The sequence below is a fragment of the Motacilla alba genome, chromosome 20, assembly GCF_015832195.1.
Source record: "Motacilla alba alba isolate MOTALB_02 chromosome 20, Motacilla_alba_V1.0_pri, whole genome shotgun sequence".
NCBI classification, from domain to species: Eukaryota; Metazoa; Chordata; class Aves; order Passeriformes; family Motacillidae; genus Motacilla; species Motacilla alba.
The window spans coordinates 6,702,397-6,715,375 of NC_052035.1; the positions used below are offsets into that span (position 1 = coordinate 6,702,397).

At 46.0% G+C, this 12,979-nt stretch overlaps 2 protein-coding genes across 15 annotated transcripts; one reads left to right on the forward strand and one right to left on the reverse strand.

The window, feature by feature from the left end:
* Positions 1 to 419: 419 nt before the first annotated feature.
* LOC119710305 (oxidative stress-responsive serine-rich protein 1-like) lies at positions 420 to 5,517 on the reverse strand. 6 transcript variants are annotated; one of them, XM_038159231.1, is made up of 4 exons: positions 5,390 to 5,517; positions 4,387 to 4,504; positions 2,660 to 2,770; positions 420 to 2,040 (listed from the first exon to the last, which is right to left on the reverse strand). In XM_038159231.1, the coding sequence occupies exons 2-4, from the start codon at positions 4,461 to 4,463 to the stop codon at positions 1,365 to 1,367; spliced, it is 864 nt and encodes a 287-aa protein (XP_038015159.1). In that variant the 5' UTR covers positions 4,464 to 4,504; positions 5,390 to 5,517; the 3' UTR covers positions 420 to 1,364. The 6 variants fall into 6 exon arrangements, with proteins under 6 accessions (XP_038015159.1, XP_038015160.1, XP_038015161.1 ...); XM_038159232.1 differs by having other exon boundaries at positions 5,407 to 5,477; XM_038159233.1 differs by lacking the exon at positions 5,390 to 5,517 and adding an exon at positions 4,631 to 5,256.
* Positions 5,508 to 11,421, forward strand: LOC119710304 (oxidative stress-responsive serine-rich protein 1-like). 9 transcript variants are annotated; one of them, XM_038159221.1, is made up of 4 exons: positions 5,508 to 5,573; positions 7,840 to 7,956; positions 9,765 to 9,878; positions 10,612 to 11,421. In XM_038159221.1, exons 2-4 carry the CDS (start codon positions 7,877 to 7,879, stop codon positions 11,297 to 11,299), a joined length of 882 nt encoding a protein of 293 aa, XP_038015149.1. In that variant the 5' UTR covers positions 5,508 to 5,573; positions 7,840 to 7,876; the 3' UTR covers positions 11,300 to 11,421. The 9 variants fall into 9 exon arrangements, with proteins under 9 accessions (XP_038015149.1, XP_038015154.1, XP_038015156.1 ...); XM_038159223.1 differs by having other exon boundaries at positions 5,526 to 5,573; positions 7,843 to 7,956; XM_038159229.1 differs by lacking the exons at positions 5,508 to 5,573; positions 9,765 to 9,878 and adding exons at positions 5,583 to 6,077; positions 6,456 to 6,556.
* Positions 11,422 to 12,979: the final 1,558 nt, after the last annotated feature.

Genomic DNA, 12,979 nt, shown 5'->3' on the forward strand with positions numbered 1-12,979 from the left:
AAGAGCAAATACTGCATGCTAAATATATGCATGAAACTTAAGAGCAAAATGAGTTTTAGTTGTATTCTTATGTTTTTTATTTATTTGGATTTTAAATCTCAGTTTCCTGGACTTGTAAATTTTTGGGATGGTGAGAAGAAAATCTACAGTGATTATCATCTAGAATGTCTGAGCCTTCTCCAGCACAGAATACAAGGCCAACTGGCCACATCTGCTTTTCATCTATTTTTACACAACTGCTTGTGACTCCTTGGCTTGCTGACCACTCATTTTTCAGCATGTAAGTAAAAATTACAGTACTTTACTCAGACATGGTTGTTGAGCATGTACAGCTGACACTGATACCAGAGTTTTGTCAGGTTTTTTTTAACCAAAAAGGTCTTGAGGGAAGATATGTGCCAAATTATTCAGACTTTGGGTTGCTGGGTTTTGACAAACATTTATTAATGCAAGTCTCGGCAACAGAATGTTTTATTGCAGTATTTTCAACCAGCAGGAATGTCATAGCTCTACAGCACAAAGCCAGGATGACACACACATCTCCTTCACCCCCTTTCCACACCACTTTGTGTATCAGATGTGCTCAGAAACATCCTGTATAGATGGTTCCACCCTCTCCACTTCTGAGACTGCACAGCCCAAAAACCTGCTCCACTCCCCCCTACATTATCCCATCTGTAAAGCACAAATAACAAAATATATTTTTACTTCTAAGAGCTTCACTTATCTGCAGAAAAATAGAACTGCTTAAGAGTGAGCAAGCTAGATTAAGGAAGGGTCCAAGTACACACCAGCACGTTCTGGACCTCCCAAAAAAATTGTAAGGAAGAAGCATTCACAACTTGATCCAACTAAAAAAGGAGCCAGCCAGTGTTCAAGGAAAGGAGATTAATCCTATCCAAAATGCTGAATGCCTTCTCATCCTTTTCTCTAGAGCAGGATAAAGAGGATGGAGCTGTAGCTGTGAAACTTTTCTCCAAGTATGGAGATACATTAAGAATGAACATTCCAAACACGTCAAAATATCAGAAAAAAAAAATAGAAGTTTTTTTGGTTTTGTTTGGTTTTTTCCAAAACATAGTGAAAACAGCATACAGAGCTTCAATATCCACAGCACAAACCAAAAACCAAACAGAGCTCATTTGATCTAGAGTGCTTTTGTTAAGGTATTCAGAGACTTTAGTGCGTTCTTTTTAGAACTAAGCTCAGAAACTATATTTAATTTTTCATTTTATTAGAAAACTAAACTGTATGAGGCAAAGAAACATTTAATCAAACACACAACAGTGAAAACATGGCACTGACAAGGCAATTAGCCCAACCATTGTATCAAACTCTGCTTCAGGATTCTCTATTCCTTACAGTCAAGTATACATCATCTCTGCCATGTGAGACATTTTCTTGGGAATATATAAGTAGTATTCCATGTATCCCGAAAGATCTTCAATAGTCACGTCATCCACAAAGGCTCGAGCTTGCTCAGAACAAGACCTGGGAGAGCTCGCTGAGGCTGTCCCAGAGGGAGCTCTGTTCTGGAGGGAGTGGGCATGGACTCCCAGGACAGCCTTCTCGCACTCGGACAGGACGCTCCGCAGGCCGGAGAAGGAGTACACCTCCATGGCGCGCCACTGCTGGCACTGGCACTTCCTGTCCGTACAAGGGCACTGCCTGCCGCTGCCGAGCATGGATAAGGACTGGAAATCTGAGGTTTGCAAGCTGTTCTCAAAGGATGAGGAGAGAGCAGGGCAATTCTCCCCCAGATGCTGCAAAGGCTCTTCGGCGGTGAAAGCTCCCAACGGTTCAGTTCTGTCGTTACTGGCCTCAAGGTGAGAATCCTGCCCGTCCTTCGTACCATGCTCTGCTGGGACAAAAACATCCGAGCTGATGACACCCTTGGAAGCGTCTGCCTGGGCTTTGTGTTTCAGCTGGCTGTTGGCTTTCATGTTGCAATAGGTGAACTTGGGCGGGTGCAGGACCGGAGACTTGGAGCGCCGGCGCCGCGGGACCCTTGCCGATCCTCGGGAGGGCTTTCTCACACACCTGCAGGGTTCAACAGGCGAGCACGTGGGTAACTCCAGAATCTACACTACAGCTCAGTAAGCTCTAAAATGTGATTGAAAACATTTGGCAAGATTATTTTTCTGCTCAGAAATACCAGATGACTGGACACTTACAATCTCTTGCACAAACCGTGGAGGACTCTGAAGAAATTCGAGTTCCCCCAGAGGAAAGATACATACAAGGAACCCTTACTCAAGGTGCTTCCCCCCAAGTCTTCTGCCTTAAGCCAGTGATACTCTGTCATCCCAAACTGAACTGTAGTGCAGAACCTGGGTCAGTTGGAGCTGCTGGCAGAGTCACACTGAATATCCAGGTACTTCAAAAGCAATAAAAGAACCCAAGAGTGAGGTGAGAGGGGGTTGCAAAGGTTTAAGACTTGCAGAAAAGTACTACTGATGATATCAACAGAAAAGAAAGTTTTGGGAGCCCTCTCTAAGAGAAGATGCAATATTGTTTTTAAAGACTTTGATGAAATCGAAGAACGACATATCAGTTATGGAAACATTTTGTGATAGAAAGGAAAGATATCCTGCAGCAACTAATTAACAACAAGTGGCAGTAAAAGCAGCCTGCAAGTGTTCAATGTGTCATGTTTTACCCATGCCACGCTTCCTTGGAGCTGACAGGCTGCTGCTTGGCTCCATCCATGGCTGCTCTTGCCGTTGTTCTGAGAATCGTCCCGTCACCCACGGACAGAGCTGCAATACATCTGGGTAAAAAGGGAAATGGCACATCACAGAAATGCCTGAACATAAGGCTCCAAAGGCCCACATCCAGCCTCTGTGCTTTGGATGCTCAGCCAAGCCCATCAAATTCGCTGCATTGACTCCCTCTGTAGTCAGTGGGTAGAAACAGGGCCTTAGAGAGATTTATACAACCCCTCTTACTATACTGGCCTTGTCAAGTGGCTAAAGATAGGTGGGATGAAATGAAAGGCAGCCAAAATGCCCAGAGGTTGATGTCATGCCCTATTTGTACTAAAATGACGCATTAAAGGAATGTAAACTCAGGTTCCAAACGTTCTTGTCAGACAACAGTCATTAAAGACAGTCTCCTGCTCCTCTGAAATGCAAAGCCAGGCACCTGGAGCAGCAGGCTGAGGGGGAGTCGGTGGAGAAGTGGTGGAGGTACAACAGGCAAGGACAGATTACTGATTTATTTAGTTCTCATTACATTTTTGAGATAAGCATGGAATGAAAAAAGCATCTGATCCTGGAGGTGTGGATGAGAAACATAAATGCCTCAGCACATGAATCTGTATTTATAGTTATGATGGCTGCAGGTGTGATTTGGAACGCAGAAAACCATAAGAAATGAGGCTGAAACTCTAGCAAAAAGCCCAAATACTCTGCCCAAAGTTGATCTTAACAGATTAGTCACAAGATTTGAGCTGTTCACAACACATGCCTGCAAAACAAGATCTTTTTATGCCTAAGATGTCATCAGGAATCAACCAGAAGCCCACACAGTCTGCCAGTGGTACTACATCGAAAGTGTTATGATTAATAACCACAGTTCCTTGACAGAGAACAGCTATTTTTTTCCACGTTGCTCAGAAGACATCCTGAAGCAGAGGGAACGAGTAGCAAAGCAAAGTATATTTCCACATGCAGAGGAAGTCCTGAATTCACTGTGTTGAAGGCCGTGGGGATGAATTCACAAGGTAACACTGTCAACGCAAAACTTCCTCTTGTGTTTGTAAATTCCCAAAAGCCTTCAAGTGAACTGTCTCAGAGTGTTAGACTGCATAATTTTATCAGCTCTTACACTACACATTATCAGCACACCCAGTGTCTTACTGAGCAAGTTTGTATTGTAAGAATGTTTGCAGACTCCACAAAATCCCCTGAAATCAGAAATGCTCAGAGCTCACATTTAGCCTGACCCTTCCCAGTGAGGCTGGGCTCCCCAGCACACTCCGAGGCGTTGGTGCCACTGTCCAGACGCCTTCTAAGCAAAATTTTGTGCACTAAATAAAGGCTTATAATGTGGCTGCAGACACCAGTGTTTACAGGGACAGACAAATTCTGTGTCACACCAGGTGACAAGTGGGTTCACTGCTTTAGGTAAGTCTTTTCATGTTTCCCTGCAGTCACTGTGTGATTTCAGTTGGATATTAGTGAAAATCACTCTGTAATAAAGAACTGCTTTGCATATTAGACAGTTATAATGACTGCATTTCATCTGAAGTGATGCAGTTCAGAGAGAGCAAAGAACCTTTCACCAAATTACTTTTTCTTTTTGAAATGTAAAATAATAGAAAAAAAATACAAATATGTAATAAAACCCTGACAAATTACATTGCCTTTTTTGTTGCTCACTTACCCTGCTGCATCCACTCTCAGCTTTTTGAATGCTGTTTGTAGACTCTCCTCCTCTTCATCTTTAGCTTCCAAGTCCATGGATGTGTTCTCAGTGGGTAACCAACCGTGCCATACAGAAACTGAAACACAGACATCGGGATTTGATGCTGGGGTCTCAACACAGATGCTCTGTACAAAACTGACTGACACTGTGATGGGTGCTCACTCTTCTGTGGGCAGTGTCACTGCCTTCTGACCAGACCCACCCTGGGCTTTCCACTGTGAACTCCAAAGTCTGAATTTTTAAGAACAAGCACAGCCTGTGTCAAAAACATCAGTGTCTTTTTATCAATAGGCGAATACAGATCCTGGCAACCTGTGTAACAGAGTTATGAGCATGGCACCTGCAGCAAAGCTTCAGAAAGATTTCAGGAGTCACCGGATGGTTTAGGTGGGCCGGGATCCCTGGAGGTCCCACTCTCTTGCTCAGGCAGGGCCACCCCACACTGGTTTCCCAGGACCATATGCAGGTAGCCTTTGAATAACCCCAAGGAGGAAGACTCCAGAGCCTCCCTGGACCGCGTGTGCTCAGCCACCCTCAGAGAAAAGCGTTTCCTTTCGCTCAGACAGCGTTTCAGTGTGTGCCCACGGCCCCCGCTCCGGCCCCCAGGCACCAGCGAGCAAAGCCTGGCTCTCCCCTCTGTGCCCACCCTTCAGGCTCTTCACACCCTGCTGAGATCGCCGCCGAGCCTGTTCTCACCGCCAGCAGCGCGGGGGCGGCCGGGCACTGCCCGGGGTGACAGCCCCGTCGGCGCGGCCGCAGGGCCGGGACCGGCGCCAGGCCCGAGCCAGGCCCGCGCTGCCCGCGCCCGCCCCCAGCCGCGGCCGCCCAGCGCCGGCCCCGCTCCGCCGCCTGCCCCGGGGCCTCCCCTCGCCGCCCCGCCGGGAAGACCCGCGGCCGCCCCTCCGCTCCGCGGTCCCCCCGCCGCCCCGGCAGCCGCGGGAGCCGCGGGGCCGCCACTCACCCGCCGCCGCCACTCACCCACCGCCGCCGGCCCGGGGCGCGCTCCACAACAGGACGTGACGTCACCGCCCGCGGGGGCGCGCCCCGGCCCCGCCCGCCCCGCCGGGTGCGCGTGCGCGAGCGGCGGCGGTTCCGGGGCGGCGGGAGGCGGCGGCGGCGGCGGCGGGCCGGGCCCGCGCAGCGCGGTGAGTGCCGCTCTCGGCCCTGCGGCCGTGCTCGTCCTCATCCCCTCCGCGTCCTCATCCCCGTCCCCTGCGCGGGTCCCCCTTGCTCCCCCCGGGGGCCGGTGAGCGCCGTCGCGTCCCCGCGGCGAGACCTTCCCGCGCGGTTCCCGCCGCCGGTTCCCTCGTGAGGGCGGAGGGCGCCGGGGGAGCCTGGCCGGGCGCGGGGCGGTGCTGAGTCACTGCCCAGCCCCGGGGGCTCCCGGGGCTGCGGGCGGGAAGGGCTGGGGAGGGAGCTCCGAGCGGTTCAAAATACAGAATGAAAAAATACAGACTAGAAATGAAACGTGGACGAGTTCCCGTCCCGCGGCCCGTGTGCTGCCCCCGGGGCCGTGGCCATCCCTGCCCGGGGCCGTGGTTAGCCCGCGGGGGATGGAGGTGCCCGTGCCTCGGCCCCTCGCACCGCACCCGGGGGCATTGCAGGGCGGTGGGACTGGGAAACAGCCGAAAATAAATGGGAAAAGAAAGGTGCGTGTTTGCCTGGGAGGTAAAATACGTAAGTTTCAGTGTGCTTTTTTGACACGGTAAACTTTGACTGGTTTTCACAGTAATTGATTTTTTTTTTAATGTGTGTGCTCGTTGGCTCGTGCGTTTAAAATGCTTAAGCTTATACTTTGTTGTCACCCAGTGAGACTTTTATTTAAATCAACCCCGCATTGTTTTGAGAGTTTGCAGTGTTGGTGATGAAGGGCAGCACGATAAAATATTTAGTCTTTTGAGAAACGTACAGTGATTTAAAAACTTTTTACTTTCATCTTCTTGCTAAGGCTATGTAATACAGGGGTTTGCTGTTAAACCCTCCCCCCCCCCAACTTATATAGCCTGATTTTTTTTTTCATTTCAAAGAATCATCTGAGGATGACTTGGGGGCCAAGGAATAAAAATGAAGTGAAGAACCATCTGTTTCACCATAGCAGTAAAATTTGGCTCGGAGAAAATATGAAATAGTAACTTGTTCAGATGAGCATCATGTTGTCAGTGTTTAAGCTTCTTCCTCTCCTGTTTACTCCCCGTCTGACTCATTGGACACCACGTGCCTTGAAATTGTTATGCTGCATTGTCGTGCTGTGTGTGTCATAATAGCTGTGTGCAATCCAGGTGAAATCACAGCAGTGAGCAGCCAGAGCAGCAGTGGGGAGGGAGAGCTGCTGCCTCCAACTGCAATGACAGGGGCAGAGATTTCCCCCGTCCCTCTGCATGAGTAACTGAGCTGCAGAGCTTCTGGCAAAAAGGGCCTTAGTGAAGAGAGAGTTCTTTTCCTTGCTACAAAAACCCTTGTGCAGGGCTTTCCCCTTCCTTTTGCTGAAGTTCACGAGGTTCCTGTTGAGGTCCCACTGGTGTTTCAGCCATTCATCCCAGTTTGGTGGCATCAGCAGACGTGGTGAGGGTACCCTGCCACATCACCCAGGTCATTGACGAGGATGTCAAACAGGACTGCACAGTCCTGACCCTGGGGTACACCACTGGGGCCTGACCTCCAGCCAACCCGAAGAGCATCAAATTTAGAAAGATTTGAGGTCCTTTGTAGCTAGACTAAATGATGGCCAGGGTAGATTAAAGAAAAATACATCGGCCAATTTTATTTTTTTTTTCATTTAAAGCAAGGCTTTCAAATTGCTTTTTGTATTTGTTTGCATTTGTACTTGTTCACAAGCTGATACTGGTAAATTTTAACAACGATTTGTAACCATAATACTGTGTTCTGATAGGACTGTGTAACTGTTGCTGGCACGTAGACATAAGGTCAAAAAGTTTTGTTTGGCTTAAAACTTTTATCTTGTTTAAAAAAAATCTCTTGTTTTGGGTTTTTTTAAAGTGTATGTGTAACACTGAGCCCCAAATTTGGAAAGAAGAGTTGTAGAAGGTTGACTGTTTCTAATAGTGTTGTTCCTTCTCACGTTCACCTCTTCTGCAGTTATTCTGGCAGCACTGTAAGACAAGTGGAATAGTGTGGCTGGGCTGTAATGTATGTGCAAGATGCTGTTGACATTAAATTTGACTTTGAATTTAATTCACCTGCAGTTGTACAAGAGACGGCTCGTTTCGTTCTTGGGTATCATAAAGCTTGTTCTGAGTCAGCTTTCAAAAATGTCCTACTAGGATGACCTCAGCTTTGTGTGCTCAGTGTGCTATTCTGAGTTTATTTTCATGTATTATGGTGCTGCTGGGCAACTAATGTTTTTAGCAAGGATTTGGCCCTTATTTTCATGTGTCTTTTTTCTGATCGTAGCAGTACATGGTAATTCCATCACCTCCTGGCCATCCCAATGATGAAATCAGAAGCTAAGGATGGAGAAGAGGAAAGCCTGCAGACAGCATTCAAAAAGCTGAGAGTTGACACAGCTGGGTGAGTAACAACACAGGAAGGGACAGACATAACAGCTTACAAATGGACTCAAAGGGAACACCCTTGCTGTGAAATTTGAGGGAATGAGGTAATTGCAAAAGGTTAGGCACAGAAAGCTTTCATTGTAGTTAAACAGACTGAAATAAATAAACTCACTACCTGCAGACTGCACTTCTTAAGGAATTGTAAATTGTTCGATTGCTGTCAGCTTGCAGCAGGTTTGAAAGAAAACTCACAATCATGATCAGCTCACAAAGTGCTTGAAATGTATTTTGGCATGAATCTGGCTGCCAGAGGTTACCAGTACTGGAGTCCATAGGACTAGAACTCTGCTGTTGGAGTTAGCATATTGCCATGGTTCTGAAGGCCTGTCATGAGAATAAAGTCACATCTTTTCCCAGGAGAGAAACTTTCTTTCCATGTCAGTAAGGGACAGCGATAGATTCAGTGCATGATTCCCACACAAACTATTTTCATTGCTGTCACAAAATTTCTATTAATAACCAGAATCACTAAATGGGAAAGAATGCTTTTTGTGTTGTCTTGGTTTGTGGAGATCTGACACATGGCACTTACCTTCACTGTCCCAGGTGGCAGAACACAAGCACCACATGTCTTCTGTTGCTAATGATATTTTTTACCTGAAATTAAATAAAGGAAGGCTTCCATATAATGTTTTTTTTTCTGCTGACAAATGTTCACCATTGCATATTACCTGTAGAATCTGGGATCCCATAAGCTGTTGTCAGTGATGCAATTACACTGTCACTGAAATGAAAGGGCAGCTAAGGCAGCATCAACATGGTAACTAGAATTAGCACAGAGCTGAGATTGTGAGTAGATGGGCTTCTAAAATTATCTTTTGTTTAAGTAATTAAACTCATTAGTAATGAGTTGCTTCTCATTTCTTCAGTGTCTCTAGTACCATCCTCCAGCTGGGCATATTTGATTACTTTGGAGTTTTTACTGGTGCCTTTTGATCTTGTGTTGTGTATTCATTGTCCTTTCAATGGAAATTAGTTTGATTAATAGTTTGCATTCTCTTAACCCCATCTTAGATCGGTGTGTGGGGACTCATTTTCACTTTTCAGGGAATCTGTCCTGTTTACAAACTGATTTAGCATAGGATTTGAAAATAATTTTCTTCGGACTCCCAGTGTAATATGTGAAGTCACAACTTGAAAGAATTGTTCTTGGGTTATTGCGAGTCCTTCAAAATGGGAGTGAGGAATGAATTCATAACAACAGAAAATTTAGTAAATCTACTAAGGCCCCTGCCTTGAATAGAAGCTAAAGGTCTGACACAACTCTGTGGCTCAAATGATTCAACTTGCAGGAGTATGAAGAGTTTTAGCTTATGTTGACAGGCTATGTTAGACAGAGGCTTAAGTGTTCTTCAGCTAAACAAAGTCTATTTATGTCCAAAGAACATTTATTTTTAGGAAAGAATGGCTTATTTGTCTCTGGAAAAAGAGACGTGTTTCTTCAGTGGTGGTGTTTCTGCCTTCCCCTCTCCTGGGAAGCTGAAATTTGGCCATTGTGTGTGTTTGTCACTGACACGTGGGGCTGCTCTGCAGCGGAGCTGTGAACGGCATCTCTCGGTCAAAGGGTCTGCTACACAAACCTTGGAGACAGGAGCGTGTCAGCGCTCATCCTTCTGATTTGGGTCTTTGTGGGCAGGTCTTTGAAGATGTATTCTAAATGATTTGGAGCAGTATTTTCTGGGAGAAAAGATGCACAAGGGTTTATTTTCATAATCGTAACGCTAACCAGCGCAGGCTGTTAACTCTTCATTCTGTCTCTCACAGATGTACCACTTCTCTCTCTGTGGGTGATGGGACAAGTCCCAGAGCAATAGTTAGAACAGTGGCAGATGAAACCAAACCTAAGAATGTGTGTGCTTCTAAGGAAACCTGGCATGGGTAAGAGAAGCTTGGGATTATCAGACTATTTGAAATGATACTGCATTGAAAAGGCATATTAAGTAGACAGTTACTAGTTGGTGCCCCTCTAAACAAGAGACCTGAATTGTCTTTACCAGAGAACTTTATAAAATACTCACAGCAGCTTTTTCTCTTCACATATGACTGCTGTTCTTTACAGTTATGTGAAGTGAAAGAAAATCTGGTAGGAGGCTAAACGTTGTAGACATTTCTCAATGCAAATGTGAGCTGCTGGTTTTGAATCAGACAATCATGAATGCATCTCTTTCAATCCTTGTTTGACACTGCAGAAGCTGTCATTGTGCCTTGGGAACTAGATTAAAATAAAGAATTGGTTTCTAGAGTATCTCTGCAGAACTTCATGCTCATCTGAAACAAAACCATCCTTTGCCCTTGATTCATTAGTTTTGTGCTCTTTTCTTGTGCTTTGTCCTTCTTGTAGCGATTATTTTGTCACGTCTCACATGCTTTACTCAGTTTCTCACCTTTAAAGCCCACTCTCTGAGATGCATTTCCGTGTTGTTCCTTTTATATTGTATACATCTGCTTGTCTAGAACTAAGTCAAATTCCAAGACAGCTGACTACTCTGAGCAAATACTCCAAACCTAAAGCTTCTGCATGCAATATAAATGCAGGAGAGATTTTGCCCAGTGTTCCTTATAACCCAGCAATAATATTTTGGTGACTCTTCATTCCCTTTGTGTCTGGCAGGTCTGTGAAGAAGCCCTCGAGAGGAGTTGTGAGAACCCAGCGTCGCAGGCGTTCCAAGTCTCCAATTCTTCACCCTCCAAAGTTTATCCACTGCAGCACAAAATCACATTCCACATGCAGCCAGCTGGTGCAGAAGAGCCAGGCCGATGCCCAGGAGGACAGCAGTGGGTTTGGGATGTCAGTCCCAAAGGAAGCTTGCGCACATGAGCGCTGCAGCGTCACTCCGGACGATGGCCACAAGGGAGCTGATGAGTCTTTGGGAGTTTCTGTTGCACAGTTAACATCAGAGAACACACAGGAGACCTCTCCAGCTGCAGCTTCTCCAGCATCCAAAACAAGCCTAAAGACTACAGAGCTTTCTGACTTCCAGTCTATGTGCAAGCTGAACACGAGTGAGCCGTGTGCATGTGCAGACAAAGCCTGTCAGTGCAAACTGTGGCAAGATATGGAAGTGTACAAATTCTCTGGCTTGCAGAACACCCTCCCGCTGGCACCTGATAGAACGGTTGCTGAGGATCACTCCCAGCCTTTGCCATCAAGAACTCCCTCAAGTTCTCCACGCTCTTGCTCTGAGCAAGCCAGGGCCTTTGTGGATGATGTGACAATTGAAGATCTTTCGGGGTACATGGAGTATTTCTTGTATATTCCAAAGAAAATGTCTCACATGGCAGAAATGATGTACACCTGACAGCAAGGAGCACTAGAACCAGAAGGGTGGCTGGTTTAAATCTGCCCTCAGGCACATCATGTGAATATGCAACCCACTCCCTGCTCACTGTGCTTGCAATAAAAACACTTCTTTGCATCTCAGCTGATGTTGATTATTTAAGCTGGACAAACAGTTTAGTTTCAGCATTATAATTTAAGCTTGGAATAGATAATGTGGTAAATGAACCTAGAGTGTACCTGCCTGTACTTAAGAGAACCAACAATTAATTCTACTTTGTTTCCAAAATCCTTTTTGCTTTGTTGGAGAGCAGTCCCTAAATTGCTCGGTGATTAGAGCTCTTCTTGTGAGACACCTGGTGTCATTCAGCTCCTTTGAAATCACTTTGACCTCAGGTTGTAAGGCTCAGCCTTGTGGTTTTGGATGCTTGTGCCTCTGATTTTATTTCATAAAGGAGTGTGACCATCTCCTACCCTCCCCTAGGTACTATTACTGGAAAAGTGGAAAGCAAACCTTTCACTGAATTTCCAACAGGCCTTAGAGACTTGTGTGCAAGAGAAACACCCTGCATTCTTCGGGAAGTTGCTGCTGTGGTTAACCAAAGGAAAAGTGAGGGCAAGGGCTCTGCTCACTGTATTTGTTATGGTGACCGAACCAGAATTTGCTCATTTCAGTGGTCTTAGTTCATACACTCTGTCAGTTTTGGGGTTTTTTTAGCTTCTTTTTTAGCCTACTCTGTTGGACCAAGCATTACCCTTCCTTCAGCCATTAAAACCCATAGACTGGAGTGAACTGGAGTTGTCAGTTTTAGGGGAATCTTAAATACTGTCTCCACTCCAGTCTCACTAAACCATCACCACTTTAGCTGCCCTGTCCAGCTTTACATTCTCCTGGGATTTACTGCTTCAGAAACAAGCAGCTCTCCATACACAGTGTGCATCAGCACAGTGTCTCTTTTATAAGTGTCCAGCAAAGGAGCATCCCATCAAACAATATAATTTGTTGAGGGTGAGAAAAGTTGTGTTTGGTTTGTCTTTACTATTCGTGGTACCTCAACTTTCCGAGGTGCAAAATGTAGAGAAGGAATGGAGACAAACATTTTCCTGCAAAATCATTTGGTGTTTCTCTTGGGGGTTTTTGCAGTTTCTGTGGCAGCACCTGGTGTTTCAGAACAAGTGGCTGTGTAAGTTCATACCTGTGTCCCACATTTCTTTCTGTGCTCTGCAATAGCTGCATTTCTGCCACCTGTGTTCTGAAGTCAAGGCAGTTTTGTGGTGACTGTCGTATACAAAACTGGGCTACAAAGTGCAGAATGACTTTATTTCTCAAATAATTATTCTTAACTCTTCTCAAATGCAAATTCCAACCACAGCACCATCGTGGGGCTGAAAGTGCCTTTCAGGACTGCGCTGCTTTTAGCACTTCATTCATTAGTGACCACAGACCTGTACTGCAGGGTTTAGGACTGCACTGTCCACTGCTCAGTACTGTGTTAAAGTGGATTGAAATGCAGGAGATGTAAAAATAGTAGGAAAATGTGAGCTGGTGCTGACTGGGAAGGGATGAGCAGTGCCACTAGAGGTCAGCCCCAGGCTGGGGCTGGCTGCTGCAGCAGGCTCAGTCTTCAGGGAAAATGGGAATTTTTCTGCCAAAACGAAGAAATAAAAGCAGCTCTTATTTCTTTGGTGCCTCTTATTTCTG